This window comes from Sciurus vulgaris (assembly GCF_902686455.1).
Source record: "Sciurus vulgaris genome assembly, chromosome: X".
Lineage (NCBI taxonomy): Eukaryota > Metazoa > Chordata > Mammalia > Rodentia > Sciuridae > Sciurus > Sciurus vulgaris.
The window spans coordinates 13,754,485-13,779,688 of NC_136471.1; the positions used below are offsets into that span (position 1 = coordinate 13,754,485).

Here is a 25,204-nt window from a genome sequence, read left to right on the forward strand (position 1 = left end):
AACTACATAGGAAATGTTGCCCTTTCACAGTTCTGTTTTCTCAATGGCAATTTAGTTACTATGGCAAGTTTCCCTAGAGTAGCATTTTTACCCCAACTGTGAACCTGAAGGACTGTGAATCACGTGACCAACAAATAAAGAGGCACGGATCACAGCATAGTAGTAGAATGGAAGGACAAGAAGAGGTACAATTTTTAAAGATCAAAAGAAAGTGATTGCTGCCCAGCCCTGCCCCCATTTTACATATCAAGAGACTAAAGTCACAGAACTGGTTAGGGCCAGAACAAGGCTGAGAACTCAGGTCTCCTGATTCCTGGTCCAGGGTTCCTACCCCTATACAAGTTTGTGCATAAGTTTCAGCTTATGTGAAATTCCTTTGGCAATAAATAAATGGCTTATAGTGAGGTGAATCATACTACCCAGGGTACATTATTGGGACTTAGTCTAAGTTAAATTCACAGCTCCTCTGTGTCCAACATTTTGCTTTCTTTTCACAGACAGAAAAATGCTATACTTTCAGTTAAAACTGTGCCAGGAACTCTGAGTATGGGAAATGGATGTTGCCTGGGAAGGCTAATAATAGGTGGAAATGGTACTTAAACCTGTATGTACTAGAACAGAACTCCCTAGAAATATTTACTCAGCACTCTACCTGTGATCATTTGATAATGCTTGATTATATTCAATTAAGAGTAGGGCTCTTTTTAGATAACTATACTGCATTTAGAGAAATCCAATCATACAGCATTTTTATAGTACATTTCTTCCCCAAATTTTCTTAGTTATTTACTGGTATTTACTTGCCAATGAAAACCACACATTAACACTGCGATCTGGAAGAAAATGAATAACACTTCTTGCTAGGTTATAGGTCAATAGTTAATTCAGCTCAAGTTTCATTTCTCTCCCATTAAAATTGCTTATTTGCCTCATCTGGATGTATATGAAATGGTAATAAGATACAGAATATATAAGGTTGTGACCCTTGCCAGTAGGTTTTGCTGTTTCTATTTTTTTTTTTTTTTTTTTTTTTTTTTTTGGTTTTGGTTTTGTTCACCCCCCTCCTTAATTGGTTGCACTGTATATCAGACCTGATTCTTCTATACCATTGTTAAGGCTGATGACTCTTCAGAACACCACTGACAAGAAAACAACTGGAAGGGGTTTCACCAAAAGAAAGGAACAAGAAGCAAAATTTCCTAAGGGCAGACAGATGGTTTTCACTTTTATGGTTCAGAAAATAAAATGCATTCTGTCCTGTGAAACTCGTTGAGTATGAAAAAGTGCTTTACCAGGAAAAAAGAAAAAAAAAAGTGAAACTACTCAGTTTGTAATTCTGCACTGATTTCAGAGGTTTCAGGTTAGAACACATTTCTGAAAATAGAAAACTGACTAATATGAAGAAATTACTCTTGCCAACTTCAAGTAATGACCTGCCCTATGGAGCTATGTATACTTTATTTCTCCTAATAAATGTTCTCTCTAGCTGTTGGGTGCAAGATTATTTTTTTGTAAATGAAATTATATGCTAATCTCTCCAGGGGAGCTTGCTTTTTGAACCAATAGGAGAATTATTTTGCAATATGAATAATCCCTATTATTAGTGGTTTGATTTTTGTTTATTAAATTTCTTAACATAGAGTTAGCCTGAGTATCCTTGTTTCTCAGCACTTGAAGGATAACAGTTGGAGGAAGCAGAAAATCAGGACAGAGGCAAGATAAGGACACTGGCCAGGAAGTGAAAAGACCTGGGTTAACCCGGTTCTACCACTTACTGGTTGAAGTGCTGTGGGCAAGTCAGTGCTGTGTCCTCTGCCCCTATCCCCTATCCCTTTGTTTTCCATGCTTTCAGTTCCCCATAGTCAACCACAGTCTGAAAATACTAAGTGGAAAATTCCAGAAATAAACAATTCATAATCTTCAAATCGTGCACCATTCTGATGTGAATCATCCCTTTGTCCAGTGTATTGATCCTGTATGTGCATCTGCCTAGTCACTTAATAGCCATCTTGGTTATCAGATCAATTTTCCCAATATCAGACTGCTTGTGTTGAAGTAAAAATTAAGTTTTATCATAGGTATATATGTGTAAGAAAAAACCCAGTATCTGTAGTGTTTGGTATTATCTGCAGTTTCAAGCATCCACTGGGGATCTTGGAATGAGTATCCCCCATAAATAAGGCAGGACTTCTATATATCTTTCTGAGCCTAAATTTCTTTTTCTTTTTTCTTTTTGATACTGGGGATTGAAGCCAGGAGCACTTTACCACTGAGCTACATCTCCGGCCCTTTTTATTTATTTATTTTTTTATTTTGAGACAGGGTCTCACTAAGTTGCCTAGAGCTTGGCTAAATTGCCAAGGCTGGCCTTGAACTTGCAATCAATCCTCCTGCTTCAGACTTTGGAGTTTCTGGGATTACAGGTGTGTACCACCCTGCCTGGTGGGACTAAATTTCTTTACCTGTAATTTTGTCAGATCAAGAAAGTATGAGAATCAAATATAATCATTTGTGCAAAAGCAGCTGGTAAACTGTAAATGCCAAACAAAATTGACAATTAATATATGTTCCCACTCTCCCATTGCAAAGCCAGCAAAGGAGATGATAATCAACATCTGCCTAACAGGAAAGTCCCACACTGAAGAACATAATTTTCATCTATAGCCTACTGTTGAAGCTTCAGCTTGAATTGGAAAAGAATATAGTCAAGCAATATCAAAAAATCAAATTAGGTGGCTTCTCTGACAATGGCATCAAGGGGCATGCTGGGGCTACAGAAAATAATTTCATCCAGGTTAACTCAGTGTGGAAAAAGTATGCAGAAAATCCTCAGGTGACCAGTGAACTTAAACTGTTTCAGGATCTATTTGAAATTTGAACACTTTTATATATTTGGGGTAAACTTTTTGATTAACTAATTTGAAAATACTGATCCTTTAAGGCTCAGTTCAGTTACCTTCCAAGACCAGTCCCTGAGTTCCATCAGTTGAAATTAATCCCTCCATAGTCTATGACCCAAATGCACATGGTAGGTCTCTAGTATAGAGGCCTCATTCACATTTAGTTTATCTTAGAGGTTGTGTGTGTGCATATGTACATACAAGTGCATGTATTGACTTGCTCACATGAATAATGTGAGCTTCTTGAATATGGCTTCTTGAAGGCAAGAACCAGGTCTTGGACATCATTATAAATCCCTCACAACATTTATCACATTGCCTTACACATATGACTTGACCAATAAACACTTCTGACTGGTAAAGGGAATGAGAACCACACATTTACTCTTATGGGGATACAATATTTCCTTTTCTCTGTGCCCTAAAACTACCTACTTCAAGCATATGGAGCTCCCTCTTGATTGAGACCTATAATTTAGGGAACAAGTCCATGGAATAACAGCTAACACATTTTTGAAAAAATGGAAAAATTGGTACTTAGTATAAAAAACATAATTGCTGTTCTTGAAGCAAAGTGGTCGACAAGCTTGAATTTGACAACAGGGTTTCCCATTTTGGACAGAGTTGAGAAGAGCAGGATTATTAAATCCTCCAAGGGAGGTCAGTGCACTTGAGTTATCACAATCCCCCCATGCCAGTTGGAGGCAGGGTCCATTTGGGGTGATGCTAATACAGAAGCCAGTAGCTACATGTGCCTACTAAGCATGTGAAATGTGCCAAGACTGAATTGAGATATCCTACAGATGTAAAACACACTCAGGATTGCAAAGACTTCAGATGAGATCTTTAAAAAGAATATTAAATATTTCATTAATAACATATTGACTGTACATTGAAATGATAGTGTTTTTGGATATGTTGGGTTAAATGAAACATTATTAAAATCAATTCACCTGTTTCTTTTTGTTTATTTATTGTTTGATTCTAGGGATAGAACCCAGGGTCTCATGTACGCTAACACTGGTAGAGCTATACCCTCAGCTATCTTTATTTTTTTAATGTGGCTAACAGAATGTTTAGAGTTACATGTGTGGCTTGCGTTTTATTTCCATTGGCCAGCACTGCTCTAAGTGATCAAAGTCAGAATGATCCACAAAGGAGCTAAAATGGAATCCCCTTCCCAAGACTCTACATTTAAAACGACCTAAATCCTCATAATTAGAATATCTACCCTTGCCTCCTGAGGTCAACAGGGTCCCCAAGACCAAAAAACCATGACACAGAGCACTGATAAAAGACTACTTTTTTGCCTTCAAAATTTCTGAGCTAGGAATCAAAGCTCTTGATGAAGTCCTTCCAAGCAAAGAAGATAATCATCAAAATTTCAAGAAGAGCTACAAGTCAATAAGCAAAGGCATTCTTGAAATTGCGAACAATGAAATCTCGGTATTTTCCAATTTGACCTGTGCTGACATGATGCCACAACAAACCAAAAAGGTAAAACAAACTCTATGTGCTTTGCATGAGAAGGCACAGCACCTTGCTTTCTAACAGTGTTTGTTGAACTGAATTGAATTTGGAGGAGGCTGCCTAATTGATTTTGATTTCTCTTTAAACTGAAGTCAGTGTAACCAGTGTGTGTCCGTACACAACCTTAAAACTCTCCACTGGGTCGATTAACACACATCATGGCTGGATACCGTGCTGTCTTTGCCCTTTATGCAGCAACTACTGAACCTTCGCTAGAGCGCTGGCTCCTACAGTCAGAATGACATATCATTTGGACCTCTGTTATATAATAAACACCTTCTTATAGCTATTTCACCTAAAGCAGGAGGGCTGCTGTGGCAGGGCCCCTGGGACAGCAGCATTACAGAGCTTCAGGCTATTGCAACCACCCACAGTAAAGTGTTATCATTCATGAAAATCTGGGTTCCATGCAGAAGGCACAGATATCACCTGAAATTGCAGTGTTAAAATGAAGCTTTAAGAAATAGGAAGAACTGATTTTTAAGCAAATAGAATGTAAATACTGAAAGAATAGCTTTGTTAATAGCACATAATTCCACTTAAAACCTGAAAAGCCAAAAGTGGTATCAAGAGGTCTATTCAGTTAATTCAGTGAAATATAAAAAGAAAAACATTCAACCCAGGCATTTAGCGTTGTGAAAACAGACTAAGCAGTTGATTGATCGATCTATTTTCAACAAGTTGTGTGGACATCCTGTAGGCACAGACTTAGTCTATGGGCTATTGCCTTAAAAAAAGGCAAAAATCCCATCAGATATAATCAAGTGGGGATGGTCACAGTGACCCAGCAACCTCTGTTCAAACTTTATCCATATTAGGACGCTCTTCCATTGGATAGTTTTGAATGAGACCCAAATCTATTTATGTATTTTCCCAGTCTTCTTTATCACCTCCTTGTGTACCATTGAGCAGTTTTTGAGGACACAAGCCACTATTACAATGTTGTCAAGGCCCTTCTCGTTTTCTAGTTCAAATCCTTGTTCATGCTGTTTGCTAAGTACTTGTTCCCTGTGACAGCTTTCAGCCAAACAGAACACACTGAATGCTGCATTCCAAACCACTCTTTCCTGCTGGGCTCTGAGGAAAACAAGCTCTTCAGACTCCATCATGTGAACTTTTCACAAGGAACAATCTCCCTCAGACAATTCCATTCAGAGATACTATCCGTGAAACTGGGACTCAGGGAAGAGGTGACATCACAGACTTCCCCCCCTCTGGCCAGGGTCATGACCACCAAAGTTGTATTTAAGAGGCTCCCACGTGGTTTGGCACATGATTTTCTTAATGATCTAACATTTCCCCCAACTTTCCCATAAGCTTCCAATTTAAGACATTCACACTTAAACACAAAATTGGGTTCTGGTGTTGAAAAAAAAAAAAAAGCCTGGGATTTCAAGAAGTAAAGAATGACAAAATTGCAGCTGGGGGAGGAGGGTAAATGTAAGACAAACTATATAATACATGCCATATGTAGGGTTTGGAGGCAGGGCATTAGGAAACATAAGAAACAAAAGTATTACATCTAATCAAGAGTCTGGGGGCATTTTTTTAAAAAGAGGGACTGGGGTTATAGCTCAGTGGTACAGTACTTGCCCAGCATGCATGAGGCCCTGAGTCCTACCCCCTATACCAGGGTGCAGGGGGCAGGAAAGAAGAAGAATTATATTTTTTTAAATGTTTGAAGCCAAGGTTAGGAGATGAAAGCTTTCAAAAAGGCAGGATTATTTCACTGAGCTGGACAGCCAACTCGGCTACAGTTAGGCCACAATAGAAGTCGAATAGCACACTGGGCTGCATTCTGAAATCTGGGGTGTTTTCAGAAAGACCTGCCTGGCAGCTCCTAAAGAAGGTTTTGGACTCTTCTCAAAGCTCTTTAACATGAGGAGAGCAGCTCATGGATCAGGATGGTTTCCATTCCAGTTCTCCCTAAAGTTGGGGCCTGCAGAGTCACTGGCTCACCAAGTTTCCCTTTAGTCCAGTGAGTCTAGAAACTCATCTACATACCCTCATCCTGGTCAGTTTAGTATTTTTGAAGAAAAATGGCTGAAACAAGAGGGCATTTGTTGTAATATGCTTCTTAAGCATTCAGAATTGTTTCATTCTTAACCTGCTGAGGAAAGATAGAACCAGAGAGAAGAACTGCACTGTGCACACGTGTTCCCATCCTACAAGTCGCTATGCCATATCATCTAGAGAGTCCCCTAGCTTAGAACTGTTTCACCTTATAGCGGTTCTTATTTCAAGGAGTTCACAGAGTTCAACTGGTCAGATGCCAAATTTCTAAAATGAGAATATCACAGAAAGAAGGTTATAACTACCATTGCTGACATCACAGATTAGAATGCAGAGCTCGTGGGAACTTTAAAGATTGTCTAAGACAATTAACTCCTTTATTTCATAGACCAAGCACAAAAGGGCCCACAAAAGAAACACTTGTTCAAGGCCAGTGATTGTGAAAGTCAAGGCTTAAACCTAGATCCCATGTGCTTGCCACCAATGCCTGAGACACAGCAATCTTGTCTACGAAAGAAAATTGATGACTTATTTGCTATACTTCTTTGGGGAAGCATGTTTAGTGTCCCATAGAAAAAAGCTGTTCCTTTGAAGTTTTGGTTTGAGCTTTCCTTCTCTTAATATAATTCAAAATCTTTTAATTAAAAACATGTAAGTATTCTATAATACCAAATATGCTTTTTCAACCTACGCATGTAATTGTGGAAGATTTTTACATACTTCCCTGGAGAAGTGAGCCCCTTGGGATTAGAATGAATGGTTTACAGTTTAGTGGGGCAGACAAAACATCAAACTGACAATTACAATGATGATTCCAGGGTGGGGCTTCAGTGGGAGGGGGACTTGAACCCTAACTTGAAAGGGCAAGGGAAGTATCCCCCAAAATTAGAAAGGTAAAGGCTGAGTTGAGCTGAGGCTTTAAGCTGAGTAGGAATTAGGCAGGCAGAGGGGGGACATTTCTGACCAAGAGAGCTACCAGGCAAAAGGGTCCAGAGGCAGAATTGATAGAAAGTTCAGGAAATTTCAAGTGGTCCAGTTTTGCTGGTGGTTAGAGCTCTGTGGTGGTGGCAAGGGGTGACTTGTGCTCTCTGGATGAACAATTCCAACGGCTTGCCCTAAGCAAACACAACACTGTAGAAAGCATATGCTTGCCATGCCAGAGCAGCTTCATAATATAAGTTCGCCTGCACTACCCAACCACCAACTTATTAATTAAAAGTTCATACACACTCTAACTAAGGGAGGTAAAGCGAAGGGAGCAATGGACTGGAACTTGCCAGTTAGTCACTGTGGGCCTCCCTAGTGAGATCAGCTGCCCCATTTGCAAAATGAATAGTTGACCCTGCCCTGGGTGATCTTTGCGGTTCCTTTCGGCTCTTTATTTGTAAGGATCCCACCAGATATAAGTTAGTAGATGATCAAATGTAGAGGTCTGTAGACCTACACAAAGGCACAGGCTGGTCAGCAACCAATCCTCCCTGACCCCGATTCCATCATCATTTCATAAAAGGCAATGTGATCTAACTGCAATGTTTTCTAACTGATAAGTAATTTTTATTAGGAAGTACTGGTCAAATGGATAAAATATTCAGCTAGAAGTTAGGAAATCACAACCTTCTCTCAGGCCCCTATAAAAGGAAAACAAAACAAAACAAAGAGGAAGCTTCTATCTACATTCATAGAAAGAAAATGTATGAAATATGCAAAATGATGATAAAGATATTTACAAACAGGAAGATTCACTTTAGGCCTGCACAGAAAGTTCACCAACAATGATCAATTTAAAATTAGCTCCTTGAAGATCAGTAGAGAAAGAATAAGGAGAGAGAAGAGGGGAGGGAAAGTGAGGGGCACAGGGACTGAAATCAAATACCACGCATGTATGATTTTGTCAAAATGAACCCAACTGCTAAGTGTAACTACAATGGTCTAATTTAAAAAAAAAAAAAAAAAGCTTCCGAATCAATCACAAAACTCACAATCAGGGTCAGGGCTGCTTTTCAGACTTTACCATGCATCATAATTTCCAAGACCTTCTCCTGAAAGCAGGAGGTAGCTTTCAGAACCCTCCCACTGAGATTTGAATTCAGCAGGAGGGCGGTTCAAAGTTGTGTCTTGCATGCTCCTTGGAAGATTCTCATGGAAGGTGGTCATGGGACAAAAAACTGAATCTAATAGTCAGGAATAAGGTACAGGCATGCAAGGGGCAATCATCTAGGAATTAGGGCATAGGCTTTCCAGGCAGTAAGTAAACAGAGAAAAGCGGAAGGGGCATAGCTGTAAGTGGGTCTGGATGGCCACCTACTCATCCATTCATTTAATATTTATCATGCACCCGTATGGACCAGGCACTAGGGATCACCAAAGCAAGCAAGACAAATGAAGTCCCTGAGCTCATATTAACATAGCATCTTACAACTGCCCCTACATACCTGTTAAAACTGCTGTAGTTCCTCAGTCAAACCTGTAGCCCAGCATGCTCCAATGACTCCAATGCATGAGAACCCTCTGGCACAAGCAGGAAGACCGAAAATAGGCAAACCCTGTGGGCAATACTGCAGCTGGAACCAAGGTTCAAACCTTCAAGCACTGCAGAACTCACTGAAGGTTTGTGATGTAGGAAAGTGAGAACTACAGGCTTCCTAGAGAAAGCCCTATTAAAGGTACACATCTCCCCAACCTGGATTAGCCAAATGACAACATCCCCAGTGAAGAGCATCCTATGATATGCCATGCTGCTCCTGCTCCAGTGTCTCACCTTCTGATGAGCAGCTATTCTGACAAACCAATCCTAAAGCAAGACAGGTGCTATTATTCTCTGCCCCAAGAAAAAATCTAAAGCACTGGGCCAGGCATTGGAGACCCTCTATGCTCTGGTCCTACCTCCCCTACCTACTTTACTGTTTCCTCCTCAGACAATGTTGGATATCATTCCCTTGTTGGCCTTCCCTGCAAACTCCCATCCTACCTATTTTTCTGGGTCCAGTTTAAATGTCACCTCATCCAGAAGCTATGACCCTCTCAGCAGGGAAAACCTCCATCCTCTGAATTCTGCACAGTCCTTGGGTGCTTTCTTGGCTACATAATTTATCTTCTGAGGCAGGGTGTGCTTTTTGAGGATAAGGATTGTTTTCATGCTGCTTTTTTTGTTTTTTTAAATCCCTTCTCAGGACCTAACACAGTCCTTCAGTATTTGTGGAGTGTGATACCAAGTTTTTATTCTATCAGGGAATTCACTTTATGTTGTTAGATTATTTTAATGCATTGGTCACTTATAAATTTACTCCAAAGGTCATGTTAATGAAGCAGGAACAACCCTGATTTAAACATAAAGGCAAAGTTTTACTAACCAATCTATAATGTTTTGTGCATCGGATTTTGGGGAGACCTTGAAGATTTGGGTTAAGTTTCTCACCACTCCTCCCATAATCTCACTCCTACCTGCTCCACTTCCTTTATCACCTGCACTGCATCCAACCCTTATTGAAAACCACTTTAGCCTTTTAGGTGCCCTAGGACCTTCACTTCCAAAACTTTCCACCCTTACCTCCCTCTATCCTTTCAGGTCAGAAGAGGTAAAGTCTTCATTACTACTGGTTGCAAAGTGTATTCCTCAGGCAATTTCAGGACCTGTAAGGCTGCCCTCAAATCCAAAGTGGTGATCCTCAGTCACAAGTTCAACACACTCATAATTAATACAAAGTCTGTGATATTTAGGCAAATTTCAACTAGGTAACAGTAATTTCTAGGTCAAACACAGGGATTCTATTTGCTGATTTCTAAATTGATCTATTTTGCTGCTTTTGCTAAAATATTATGGGCTTTATTGCTTTACTGATTTTTATTTATAGAGAGGGGAGAACATTCAGTGAACACCCCTAGGTGCCAAGCACTGTGTTAGACACTTGAATGGACTTCATTTGATACAATGATGTTAGCAGACACACAGTTCCATTTAACAGATGAAAAACTAAGGTCAATGGAAATTACGTGACTTGCCCAAAATCATAATTTGTGAAGCAAAAATTCCATTACTGGTCCTTTTAATACAAAGCTCATAGTCTTTTAGTTATACCATGCTGCACCCTTACAGTAAACCCAGAAGTTCATTCTGGCTAACTGGTCTTCCACTTCAAAACAAAGATCATCAAAGAGACATAACCTCCAAGAAAGGAACTTTTGACATTCCTGTGAAAAAGGAGCACCACTAGGCCACCAGAGACACAAACTTATTTTATCAGGATCTCAATTGTTGGTTTTGTTTTCCTAAAGAGAGCACTGAATCCATCCAATATCACATATTACCTGCCCAACCACCATGGCACCTCTTTACACCATCGTAAGAACCAAAACCATCAACTACTTTTCAAAACAAATCACAGCCCAAAATGTATTACTTCCAGTTTCTTTCTAGAAATTAGGTGCATGGTACAGTGGAGTAAACGTGGAAGACTCCAGATTTCACAAAGATGTCAAGTCTTACATTTTGGCATAAGGTAACTAAATTGGCAAAGACCATTAAAGCCAAAAACCAAAACAAGAAAGGATAAAAATGTCCTATAACCAAGTAAACACCTGCTATGTCCTTTCCGTTTAGGATTTTAAATTAAGGTCTCATTTATTCATTCAACAAACATTTATTGAGCACCAGCAACTGGGCTAGATGCTAAGGAATATAACTGTGAACAAGATAAACCAGGCTCCCGCCCTGACTGGATACTTTTGCTTTAAATGATCTTGCTAACTACTGAGTACTTTTTGTTGTTCTCTAATAGAATTATATTTTTTGGAAAGTCAGAGTCACACGAGGCCTCTTCTGGAATACTTTTAAAGTTTCTTTATGGTAAACTTAATAGAAATCTTTGTTTAACTTAGAGAAGAAGTTTGGCCTCCAGGATCCTCCCACGAGCAAGTTGAAGGTCGAGTTGGCTCTCAAGCAATATGGCGGATGGCGACCATCGAGGCAGTTTAGACCATTCGGTTGCGCTTGTGGGATGGGGAGTCTGTGATGCCATCACCAAACTGGGCCGAAGTGCGCTTGCGAATCCCCCCACTGTCCAGGCGGAGGGCCAGTTCTTCGGAGCCAAAGGGGTTCAGGTCCTCGTCGAGGAAACTACTTTTTCGGCGCCCACTGCTGGCCACACCGCTGTCTTGAGGCGGGGAGCCGGGGGCACCAGATCGCACGCTGATGCTCGCCATGGCACCATTGAGGCCGTGCAGGGCAATGGCCTCGTGGAAAGGCTGCAGGTCGACGTCCACGGACGAGCTGGACTCTGTGGCCACAGCTTGGCTGGCGGGCCCGGAGGGTGGCTTCGGGGGCATCCTGGGGGTGCGCGGCGGGGGAGGGGCAGGGGGCACTTTGCCACATAGGAAGGTAATCAGGTCTTCGCGGCGAATGGTGCTCCGGCCCTTCTTCACCCACTCCAGCACATCTTTGATGCGACGCTGGTAGCCAACCTGGACACCCAGGTCAAAACTTCGTTGGTGGGCATCCCCACTCTCTTTGTAGAGGCTGGTCACGGCCATGGCCGCATTCTGGAAGGGGTCCCACATAGACAGTCCTGGCTGTTGGCACCCGGAATCCTTGTAGAGCTGGGCCACGGCGGTGGCCGAGATCTGGAAGAGGTGCCAGAGCCTCTGCTGCTCGCTCTTGAGCCCCGCCGCCTCGGCGGCCGCCTCCTCCTGCAGCTCGGGGGACAGCTGCTCGTCCTGCTCGGCCTCGGCCAGGCACTGGCGCTCCCACTTCGAGAACCAGTGCTCGGCGACCTCGGCCTCGCCCTCCTTCGGTTGCTCCTCCATCCTCCTCCTCCAGGCCGCGCGCCTCCTCCACCACCGCCTCCTCCGCCGCCTACTGTCGCTTCTCCACCTCTACCTCACCTCCTGCTCCGAGCTCCCCTCCTCCTTCCGCGGCCGCCGCCGCCGCCGCCGCCGCCGTCGCCGCCGCCGCCACCGCCACCGCCACCGCCACCGCCACCGCCACCGCCGCCGCCGCCGCCTCCTCCGCGTGCGCCGCCGGGCGGGCGCGCGGGCGGCGGGGCCCTGAGGCCAACTGCTACGGCGCGCGCCGCCCGCGGCCCTGGTGCACGCCCCGCCCCGCCCCGCCGGCTCGGCCCCCGGCAAATCCGCGGTCGCTGTCTCTACGGCCGCGGAGATAACCCCGCAGCCGCCGGCGCCGCCGCGCTGCCCCCTTCCGGCCCCGAGGTTCGTTCCTACTGCCCCCCCATGGCGCCGCGGCCTCGCCGCCGCCGCCGCCTTAGTCGCTGCTGCCGCCGCGGCTGGCCGCACGACCCCAGCCCCGGCTCGCGCCGCGGCTGCCGCACTGAGAACTCGGAGGGGGGCCGGCTGGAGCGCTGCCTCAAAGCGGCGCTTGCCTACCGCTTGGCCCCCTTTTCACACATTTTTGGGACTTGTCAGCTTCATCCAATGAGCTGATCAAATTTTACATCCTATGTTGCCAGAGAGGATTATGGGGCAACTTCATGGTGTCGATCACATCCAGGGCGCTGATCCGGGAAGGCCGGGGGTAGACTGGAAAGACCGCGGCCCTCGTGAATAGGCAGGCAGTCTGGATCCCAGCAGTGTTTCCCACACCTTAGGTACCCGAGAAAAGGGTTTTCCGTGGACCAAAGCAATATTTTGTAGAAAGTGGGGGAGTCACAGCTGGAAAAGCGCCCAGCCCCCACCACCCCAACTTCTCGGGCCTCAGTTTCCCCACGTGCCGAAAGAGGTCATTGGACAAGGTTTCTGGAAAGCACTTGAAAGTCGCAATTGAGAACCTTCTTCCCGCCCCTGAAAGGCACTCTGCAAACTTACCAGATTCCAAGAGAAAGGGTCAGATATGGCATTGGTTTTCCCCCCAGGATTCCTGTAAAGATTTTTGTCATTAAAAAAAAATAATAAGGGTGATGGGGGAAGGGTTCTGTGTGGTCTACACTCAACTATTGAAAATCCCAAGATTAGAGGGAGAAAATAGGGGGACCCAAGCAGGATTTTCTGCTGTAGTGTAAAATTCAGACCCTTTTTGGAAGAAAAAATTTCCAGCATCCTAAAATTCTAGCTTGTTAAAACATCATCATACCGAAATTAAGCTTAAATCGGTATGGGAAATAACGTCTTTTCCTTGGGTTCAATAACAAATCCCTTATAATCGTGCAATCCTTTGTCATTGCAGACAATTCCAGAACAAACTGTTAAGAAAAATTATCACTGAGCTAAGAATAACATCAAAAAGGGAGGAATTAATGTAATCATTTTTAATTCAAGGGAAAAAAGTCAGAATTTTACAGTTTCTCTTGTAGAATGTTTGCAAAGTATCCAGAAAACCTTACAAAGATAAAGGAAGCTAAATCTTCCAGCAAAAAACACTTAATTCCCACGCATGAAAATTAGTACATAAAATAAAATGATCTAATCATTAGGCTTTATCATCTTCCTTAAAAGAAATACATGTTTCTAAGTTAAATTTAAAAGAGAAAAAGAAGAAGAAGAGAGGATTGTGCCCTTTCTCTGCAAACTGGGCTTTTTCACGATTCATTAAACCCTTTTTCCATATGTGTAATTGGACTCTTCTCATTTACATAAACGAAGGATGAGGCAAAAGACTCAAGATCAGCCCAAAAGGAGAGATATGTTTCTCATTCTCCTATGTTAAAAAATACATTGTAGAAGTAAACTCCAGGAAGCCAGACCCCTTCCTTACCCCCTGCCCACACCAGGCGTGAACTACTTCAAGGCCAAGGGGTCAGTGGCTTTGAAGGTCGCCCTACACATGGTGCCTCACTGTTATTATCAGAGCCACATGTTTTTATTTTATTTTCTCTAAGTAAAAAGCTTGCACAGAAATGACTGACAGTAGTACACCATATCCTACTTTCCCTCCTCACGTCTGATTGGGTTAAAACCCAAGAAGAAAGACTGCACTGTCTTTAAAGAGCACAGCCCTCTGCTTGGGCTTGAGTTGTCTGGCTGGTATCCTCCATTCAGTTGGTTTCAGCACCTGATTAATTAGTTAATTAGTACTTAGAGCTGACTAGCCCCCAGTTGGCAATTTTCATGCCCTGCATGGTGAAATGTTGAATTCAGCATTGAAATTTCTGTCGCACACCCTAATTATTATCACCCCACTACTTTTAAAGCCATTGCACCAAATTATTATTATAGACAGAGCCAGGCTACTCTGTGGGAATATGTTCTTTCTGAGAAATAATGGTAGACTTAATCAATATTTTTCACTGTTGCCCTTAACATACTTAAATAAAACAATTAAATGGGAAAAATTCTAATTCAATTAGCCTTCAACCCCTTCCACTGAGAAAATGATATTAGAATCTGAGATATTAGAACAATCACACTGCAGATTTTAAATAATGTTTTATCAGGTCCCCAGACAGCAAAGAGTATATTTATAAGATATATCCAATCTGAGGTTAGTTTTGTTCCTATGTAAGTATAAAGTGTCGAGAATAAAAACTAGATACAAAATAAAAAAGATGTATATATGTGTGTATGTCTATATGTGTAGGGTAGCATTTGATATTTTTTAAAAAACTGACATGGCTTGGGAATGAGTTTTCTATGGGAAAAAATATTCCTTGGCTGCTGCCCCATTTGTCCATAAATTTGATGTCATGGCTAAGGTTAAATATCAACTAGGAAAAAATAGTTTTAGAAAATAAGTTAGAACACAAACCTAGAAGACTCAAATTTTTAGCATTTCAGTGTACCATTACCGAAAAGGAACCAGTGTGTCAATGATTTCCAATATTATTGGTAGCTATTTTCACCTGGTAACAATCCTTATATAACAGTATAGTGGGTTGCCTGTAATTGTAAGAGCTAAGTGGTACACAAAACTGGATACACAACCACACAGACCAGTAAATGGGTCAGACTGAAAGCAAAAGTAAACATCAACCTTAGGAAATGAAAGAAGTTAAAAGATAAGTGTTAAGGACCTTATTCTTTTTGGAGAATAAAACAAGATTTAGTAGCTTTCCACTTAATTTAAATGAAAAGAATCACTACCTTACATATTGCAGTGATAATGTAATGGGGAAAGAAAACAAAAAAGTCTTTGTACAAATGACACCTCCTACAGTTGTTGTGAAGAAACTTTTCCCCTTGGTATCTGCTAGCAAATTCTAATTAATGCTGCACATTCCTTTACTGAAATCATTTAATGCGTAACAAGGGGGGTAAAAAGAAATGCTGAATGCTCGTGATTGCCCTGTTAGAATTATGGGAGTGAAAGCCTGGGGCCCCAAACTTACTGTCTATTAAAGCCAAGCTTTGAAAAAGAAATGCAACCTACAAAAGCTGTCAATCTCCCTTGCCCCTAAAGCCTGGGTTCACATGGATTCAAGTGACAGCCCTCCTCCCCCATGCACAATACATCAATCTGTCTCTCCCACAAGCACCCACAGCCCATTGTGCTGGCCGCAGGTGCCTATTATGGCACCCATGGCTGCCTCCCACAGCTCCGCCCCTGAGAAACAGGAACTGCAGACAATGGAACCCTGTGGGAAGACAGAGGTGGGTGTTGGGAGGGATAACAGACAGATGGTAAAGGGTATAGGGTAGTAAGGTAGTTTCAAAACAAATGTCAAACATTCAAAATTATTGCCTTCGCATGTCCTCCTGCTCTGCAGTTTTGAATTGCCTTGCTTCAGTCACCATCTGCCATAATGATAAAAAACACTTACCTGTTAGGATGGGTATTCGCTCCCCTTTTTGGGTAATGGTGTGGGGGATGACCTTCAATACTCTGCTGCTCCTATTTAGCCTCTACGTTGCTCAAGGTCACAGACTGAGGAGTTTTAGTTAATCGACACCAGTAGACCATAAAGGGAAAGAAAAGAATATTTCTAATTTTAAAAATAAGGTGTTGTGACTTCCTTGAAAGCTTAATTTGGGACTCTGTAAGGTGGTAAGGGTTATAAAAACTAGTTACTTCGGGTAATATATTAGCGAAATCAAAGTACTATGAGACTTCCTATAAATACCATCTCAAGCAGATGGAAAAAACTTAGGCCATTTCTTTACTGGTAAGGAGATACGAAAAGGGAAATGAGGTGGATTCGATAATAAAAGTACTGAAGGTCTCTGACAGCCTCTTTTCCTATTCCAAAAAGTGTCAAAAAATAAACAACATTGAAAAAAATTCCAAATACTATTCACATTAAATACCATTATCAGGAAAAGTACAGTGTAAGCATTCCATTTTTTTAAATGTCACTTTCTACAGTATTTTTATTTTCTGAGTTCTGGACTAAGAAGCAATAATTGGAGGAGTTTAAATCTATACCAAAACACATGTATGTGTTAGTTCAAAAAATTTCATTTAGTTTCTTTTGATCTTACCTGGTTATCTCAATATACCACCTATTCCTGTTTTCAAGATAATTTCTCATAAATTAAAGCCAAATTAATAATAATTTTATCACTAGCATTACTACCTGTCACAAAAAAAAAAAAAAAAAAAAAAAAAAACCAGTGGCCAAGAAAAATCTGGCACAACTGAAAGTCATGGTGAAGACAATTGGTGACTTGTTAAGATGCCACAGAATAATGCCAGGGACTAAAACCAGCCAGTTTTCCTGAAGCAAACAAGAGGGTCTTAGTTTGCTGTCAAAAACCACAAACTAGGCTTTAACTAGGAACTGTCAGAGATCCAAGGGAGCTCCTGGCCAAGGAGAGCTTAATTAGCAGAGTTGGTTTGGGTTTTTAAATTACACACACAAAAAAAACGATCAATACAGTATGAAAGCATACAGTGGTCTAATGTAGCACAAAATTCATTATTTCATTGTGTGCGACTGTAGTTATTTTGCACACATCATTCACAATTTAAAGTTAGATTTCAAACATTATTTTTGCACCCATCATTAGGGCATGATTCTTTCCCTCATATGTATCCTTTCAGAGATTTTATGTGTTTATTACCAAATACAAATATGTATGCTTACCTCTTTTTCCTCTAAATGGTGGCACCCACTATTTTTTATCTGATAGATCTTGGAGATTACTCCATATCAGAATATTAATTTAAATGTGAATAGCTCTGAATTGGTATTTGTAAAAATTAAGACTCCAGTTCAACAGTGGGAAATACATATCATTCCAATACTTAAGAACCAAAGTGATCAAGCCATTCAGACTATTCTGATTTTTAATAGGAATGATTGCATTAGGCATTTCATTTTAAATACCCAGAAATTAGTACAGTTAATTTCAAATATACATTTAAATGAGAACCAGAGAGAATGTAGAGGAGAAAGTCACTGATAACATATGTATATATGTGTATATATATGTATATATATAACATATATATATACATAACACATATATATACATATATACATATATATATACACACATATATATATATACCTTTGATGGAGATGTATTATGGTTTAGATCCAAAGTGTCCCTGAAAAGCTCAAGTGCAAAACACTGCAGGAATGTTTAGAGGTGAAATCATTATATTTTGAGGACTGTTACCTCATCATCAGATTAATCCATTTAATGGATTAGTAATTGAAATAACTACTGTACTGGGTGGTAACTATAGGCATGTAGTGTATGACTGGAGGAAGTAGGTCACTGGGGGCATGCCTTTGGAGTATATATTTGTACCTGGCAACTTGCTCTCTTTCTCTGTCTCCTGGCTGCCATGATCTGAGCAGCTTTCCTCCTTCATGCCCTTCTTCCATGATGTTCTGCCTCACCTCAAGCCCCAAGCAATGGATTTGGCCAACCATGGACAGAACCTCTGAAACCATGAGCCCAAAATAAACTTTACCTTTTCTAAGTTGTTCTGGTCAGGAATTCTAGTCACAGTGACAAAAAGCTGACTAAGAGCTTAGAAAGACTAGAATGTTGATAGGAATGTGGACAGTAAAGACTGTGCTCAGCTGGGAATGTTGGCACATGCCTGTAATTCCAGCAACTCTTGAGGCTGAAGCAGGAGGATCTCAAGTTTGAGGCCAGCCTCTGCAACTTAGTGAGGCCCTGAGCAACTTAGTGAAACTCTGTCTCAAAGTAAAAAAAATTAAAAGGACTGTGCTTATGAGGTTTCAGAGGGCAATGGGGACTCTGTTGGAAGTTGGACTAGAGGCCATTCATGTTACATCCCGGCAAAGAACTTCTCTACATTTTGTCTATGTCCTGAGAAGACTTTGTGTGTCACTGAATTTAAAGGTGATGGATTAATTAATGTGGTGGAAGAAATTTCAAGACAGCATTCAGGCAATGGCATGGTATTGAAGAAGGCTTTTAGTTGAGTTTACTGTGATAACCAGTAGCAGAAAGCAGACCAAAAGAATTTTAAAAACTTGCAGTTTGGCCAGAAAATTGCATGTAAAATTGGGGTCAAGGAAGGTGTGATTGTTGAAGAGAATTCCGCCACTAAAGAGGAGGTAAGTATTTTGCATAGAGACAACAGAAAATATGCCTTGAAGACATCTCAGGAATCAGCAAGACCACACCCATGGCAGGCTCAAGGGTGTAAAAATGAAAACTCATTTAAGAGACTGTAGAGGCACATTGCTCACACAGGGTTTCCTAGGAGTCACTCAGAGGCCACTGCAGCCATTGAACAAGGGGGCCCAGCTACTGTTACAGCTGGCAGTAGACCTTGGCATCACCCACATGATGCTGGTTTTGCAGGAATGCAGATACTAAAGTTAGGTGTCAGGGATGCTTCCACAAGATTTCAAAGGAAGGTCTAGGAAGCCAGACAAGGTGTAGTGGGGTTGGAATCCCTGTGGGCAGCATCTGAGAGGGTGATGTGTGAAGCTGTGTGAATGAAGTCAAAACTATAATGGAGATCCCAAGAATTAAGAGATGCTAGTTATGTGGAAAATCTATGGAGGAAAGCTGCTGGCTGCAGACAGCCAGGCCAAGAGAGACACCAACTAGGCTGCAACCAGCAAGGCCATAAGGGCACAGCTGCCTAAGTCTTTTAGTAATCACATCTCCCTACCATGTGCCCCACGGGTACAGGACTTCTTTGCCCACCTGGGTTTCAATCTTGCGTTGGTCACATCCCTTCTTTCTATACCTCTATTCCTCCTTTTGTGAAATGGGAACATTCACTCTGTGCCATTGTATATTGGATATAGGTAACTTGATTTTGATCTTTACAGGGACTCACAGCCAAGAGTTTGTCTTAAGTCTCAGATTAGACTTTGGACTTAGACTTTTGGACAATGTTATAACTGTTAAGACCATGGGAACTCTTGGAGATGGACTAAATGCATTTTTTATTGTGATATGGATATAAGCTTTTGGGAACCAGGGGCAGAATGTCATGGTTTAGATATGAGGTGTTCCCTAAAACTCATGTGTGAGACAATGCAGAAATTGTCAGTGGCAAAATGATTAGATTATGAGGGTTGTAACTTCATCAGTGGATCAATCCATTAGATGGACTGATAATTTGAAAGGACTACTGAACTGGGTGGTGACTGTAGTTAGGTAGGGTATGGCTGGAGGAAGTAGGTCACTGGGGGCATGCCTTTTGGGTTTATATCTTGTCCCTGGTTCCTAACACTCTCTATGTTTTTCTACCTTGAACTGAGTAGCTTTCCTCTGTCATACCCTTCTGCCATAATATTCTGCCTCATCTCAGACCTAGAGCAATAGAGTCAGCAGAGAACAGACTGAACCTCTGAAACCATGAGCCCACAATAAATTTTTCCTCTTCTAAGTTGCTCTTGTCTGGAATTTTCATCACAGTGATGAAAAGCTGATTAGCATGAGATGCTTACATGGGAATACTTTTAAGGTATTTATTTGTAGATTTTGCAAATTGTTTCTATGGAAGCCCAAATATCCAGAGTTCAAAATAAGTCCTTAAGGTTTTCCAATAGATCTATGGTCTATTCATATTTCTGGCATCTCACAAAAGTGACCTTGACTAATATATTTAACTGATTAAAAGATGTCAGGTTCTAACTGTAAAATTAATTGAAAGTATACAATCCTTTTGCTTGTGTTCCAACAGCAAATGCTTGACTTCTGGATGTTTTATATGGAGCAACTGTGTCTATTCATTTTTAAATTAACAAAATTTGTTGGTCAAAGTTCAAGGTTTTATTGTCAGACAAACCTAGATTCTAATCCTGGCTCTAGAGCTTGAAAGTGGTGTGATTGATCTTCTCTAATATTCAGTTTTCTCTAAAATGTGAATGATAATTGCTGTAGTTTGGATGTAGATTATCCCTCAGGGATCTGTATGTTGGAGACGTGGTCCTTAATGTGGCAAGGTTAAAGTGGTATTGCCCTTTAGAGGGTCTAGTGGGAGGTTCTTAGGTTAATTGAGGGCATGCACTCAGAGGGGATTGTCTCTCTCTGGTTTCCTCTTATGTGTTTTTATCCTCCCCCACATGCTCTTGCCATTGCATTTCACCCTGAAGTAATGTGGCCAAGGGGGTCCCTTCATCAGATCCTGAACCAGGCCATCTGGTCTTTCACCTTCCAAAACTGTGATCTAAATAAACTTCTCTTCTTTACAAAGTTGCCTGCCTCAGGTATTTCATTATATTAATGAAAAATGCATTAATCCATTAATAGTACATACCTCATAGGATTGTTATAAAGGGTAAATGAGACTGCATTCACACTTAAAATAATGATTGGAATATAGTAAATCCTCAGTAAACATAATATACATATTATTATTATCACTAATAGTAATACCAAACTCTATGTATTAGAGTTGACACTAGAAACATTATCCTTCCAGCAGCACTTCTTTAGTGCCATATGATTAGTTAAAGAGCTCTATAGGTTAGGTAGATGGGTGTGTTAGTCAGCTTTTCATTTCTGTGACCATAAGATATGAGAAGAACAACTTAGAAGAGGAAAACTTTATTTTGCACTCACAGTTTCAAAGATTCAGTCAACAGTTGGTTCACTTGATAGTTCTTGGCCTAAAGGTGATGGTAGAACATTATGGCAGAAGGGCATGGTGAAGGAAAGATGCTCAGTTTGTGGCATCCAGGAAGCAGAGAAAGAGAGAGAGAGAAAGAGAACACAAGGAGCCAGGGATAAAATATAATCCTCAAAGGCATGTCCCACCTGCCTACAGCTACCAACCAGTTAGTCCATTTAAATGATTAATCCATGAAATGGATTAATTTACTTCTGAGGTTGCAGCTCTCATAATCTATTTCATCACTGAACATTCCTGCGTTGTCTGGCATGAGCCTTTTGGGGGAACACCCCATATCCAAACTAAAGCAATGGGTTTCTCAAAACTACTGATCAGTAAAATAACCTGTGGGGGCACTTTTCAAAGGTGCTCATGCCCTAGACATACCTTCCCAAAGAAATTCCAATTGAATAGTATCATAGTGAGGTGTGAGAAGCTGTACTTTAAAACATCAGAGAGGTATGCTTAAAGGAAATCCCAAGATGACAACTACTAAACTAACCAAGAAAACAATGGATCATAATTAGAACAAGAAGTCAGAGGGCTTCAGTAAAGAATATTTCTTTCTTTCTTTTTTATTTTTTGGCCCCAGGATTGAACCCAGGATTGCTTAACCAATGAGCCACATCCCAAGTCCTTTTTATTTTTTATTTTGAGACAGGGTCTTGCTAAGTTGCTGAGGGCCTCACTAAATTGCTGTGACTGATTTTGAACTTGAGATCCTCCTGTCTCAGCCTCCAGGTTTGCTGGGATTACAGGCATACACCACCACACCCAGCAAGAATATTCTTAAGATAGACAAAATTTCCATAATCAATCCCTATAACTAAGAAACTAGAAGCTAGACTTGGATGTAGCTCAGTGGTAAAGTGCTTACCTAGCATACATGAGTCTCTGAGTTCAATCTCCAATTCCTCACAGAACAAAGAAAAAGAAACTAGAGGCTATTTACATGTGCTCTTGGTTGACAATAAAAATGAAAAGCAATTAGAACAATTAGAAAGTCTAAGGACAACAAAAAGGTATATAATGATCCTGGTTCCTACAGGAAGCATACTAAAGTCTGGCATCGTTCTGAGCCATCAGAGGATTGTGAAAAAGAGAATAACATTTGAATTTAACACTAGAAAGATTATCCTTCCAGCAGCACTTCTTTACTGCTATATGATCACATTTTTTTTTCTCTGTGTGTCCAATCACACTACTTGGTCCTGCTGTGAATAATATTGACATGAAACTTACTGTTGGAAATGTTGTTTATTGGCTCAATTTTTTAAATTGAGTTTTTAATTCTGAGGTAATTGTAGATTCACATGCAGTTATAAGAAATAATACAGAGAGATTCAAGAGATCTGGTGTACCCTTTACCCAGTTTCTTCCAATGAAAACAAATTACAAAACTATAACACAATTTTACAGCCAGGATATTGACTTTGGTACAGTCAAGATACAAAACAATTCCATCACAAGGAACTCGGTGGTTCCTTTTTATAGCCACACCCACATCCCTCCCATTCCATCCCCTCCTTAACTCATGACAACTATTAAACTATTCTCCTTTTCATAAGTTCATAATTTGAAGAATGCATGTAGATAATATAAACACAATCAGACAGTCTGTAACCTTTTCAGATTGACTTTTTCCATTCAGCATATTCTCTGGAGATTGATCCAGGTTGTGGCTGATATCGATAGTTTGGTTTTTTTGTTGTTGTTGTTGTTGTTGTTGTTGTTGTTGTTTTTGCTGAGTAATGTTCCATGATATGGCTATACTATAGTTTTTTTAGCCATTCACCTATTGAAGGAAATCTTGGTTGTTCCCAGTTTATGAATAAAGCTATTATAAATAAAGCTGCTGTGAATATTAGTTTACAGGTTTTGTGTGGACTTAAGTCTTCATCTTTCTGGGATAAGTACTCAGGAGTGCAATTGCTGAAATGGATAGTATTTACATGTTTAGTTATTTTTCTTAAAGAAACTACCAAACATTTTCCCAGAGTACCATTTTTTACTTCACAGCAAAGTGAGTGATCCAGTTTTACCACATCTCCATCAACATTTGTTATTGTCATCAATTTTAGCCCTTCTGTTAGATACATAGTGATATCTCATGGAGGTTTTCATGTGTGTTTCCCTAATATTTAATGATTTTGAACATATTTTTATGTGTCTATTTGCCATTTGTGTATCCTCTTTAGTGAAATGTCTCTTCATGTCTTTTGTCCTTTGATTTGATTTTGGGAATCAAGTTATAGATAAATTATAGTGAAGATTTCATTAAAACTGTAAGACTATTGATCTTATTTTCATTGTAACATTATTTTTTTCTATTTAACACTTAAGAGTGCTTACAGCTGGGTACAGTGACACAGGTCAGTAATACCAGCTACTTGGCCGGCTGAGGCAGGAGGATTGCAAGTTCAAGTCAGACTTGGCAACTTGGCAAGACCCTGTCTCCAAATGAAATTGAAAGTTCTAGCGATGTAGCTTAGTGGTAGAGAACCTCCTTACTGTACTCAAGGCCAAATACCATAAGCAAACAAACAAATATGTTTACAAAATGCCAAATAGTATTTTAAGTGCTTTGAAATGTTTATTTCAACATAGGTGATATTTCATTTTATGGCAACTTTATGAAGTAAATACTGGTGTTATTATCTACATTTGACAATTGAGGAAACTGAAGGCATAGAGATATTCAGCAATTTAACTAAGATTATACAGGTAACAAGTGGTAGAGCTGGGATTTGAATCTAGGTACTAGTTGTTATAAAATTAACAATGTACAAATAATGTTATAGCTGACAGAATTTAAAAACAATGAAGGGAGGGAAAGTGGAGGTAAATATATCTGAAATGAGCACCAATAAATATTGTCTGAAATTAAATAATCCAGAAATAAGTAATTTATTTAAAGTTATAAAGGCAACCATTAAAATGTTCTGAAAATTTTAATAATATTACAAAATCTCAGGAAAATCACAAGTCAGTAAAAGAAGTAGCAAAATTATGTTAAAACCTTCATCTTTCTTAATAAAGAATCAATAATTACTGTCTAACATTGCTAAAGCAAGACATAGAAGAATGAGCATATTAGAATAATGATATTACCAGAAAAACTCAACTAAAAATAGTTGAGAGCAGTTGCCACTGGACTGGAAACTGGCAAATAAATGTGAAATCTTTTGTCTTTCTTCCGTACTGTTCAATTTCTTAAAAGCTCTGTGGAGTTATTATCATTATATAAAAATTGAAGACATTTGAAAGCATTGTGTGATTCTGATGAGAATGTGGTTGATATACACTGAGCTAAATCATACCCAAAATTCTTGGAGATAGTCACAGATAGGTAATGATGAATAGTTTAGCATGTTGTGTATTGGTCCAAAGTTACTAATCTCATTGGTTCCACTGCAAATATCCTTAACCACTAAGTCCCCTCCGGATGCTATTGGTAACTCCATACTCTTTCTTGCCCTCCTGCTCCCTTCTGTTGCCTAAACTATCCTCCCTCAAATTCAGAATCAGAAGACTGGTGAAGAAGAACAGCATTATTGATGTCTAAGATAGGAAACTGATTAATCTCCATCTTCAAATGCGAACTCCAGGCAAAGTAAAATGTAGGACTGTATTCTAGGTAATAGATGCTCAAAAGAAGGCATTTTTCCTCTGAATATAGTAGGTGCACAGGGTCACAAAATTCAAATAATACAAAATAGTATAGAGTGGAAAGTAAATCTCCCTGAACTCTAGACTCCTTGTCTTCCTTGCCAAAGTCAATCATTAACATTTAAATATATATCCCTCCAAATAATGTACACAC

General features: G+C 40.3%; 1 protein-coding gene and 1 long non-coding RNA gene across 2 annotated transcripts in view; both read right to left on the bottom strand.

Moving 5' to 3' along the window:
- LOC306651898 overlaps positions 1-25,204 on the bottom strand; it is a 317,192-nt gene that overhangs the window by 180,969 nt on the left and 111,019 nt on the right. The window contains exon 4 of the long non-coding RNA XR_013761237.1: positions 16,145-16,248. This is a non-coding gene — a long non-coding RNA (uncharacterized lncRNA). The remainder of the gene's footprint in view (positions 1-16,144; positions 16,249-25,204) is intronic.
- Positions 10,470-12,342, bottom strand: HAPSTR2 (HUWE1 associated protein modifying stress responses 2). The gene has a single exon (XM_079124393.1). It carries the CDS (start codon positions 12,240-12,242, stop codon positions 11,412-11,414), a length of 831 nt encoding a protein of 276 aa, XP_078980519.1. The 5' UTR covers positions 12,243-12,342; the 3' UTR covers positions 10,470-11,411.

Coding starts and splice junctions, on each gene's coding strand:
- HAPSTR2 (XM_079124393.1), bottom strand. CDS start 12,242: ATGGAGGAGCAACCGAAGGAGGGCGAGGCCGAGGTCGCCGAGCACTGG.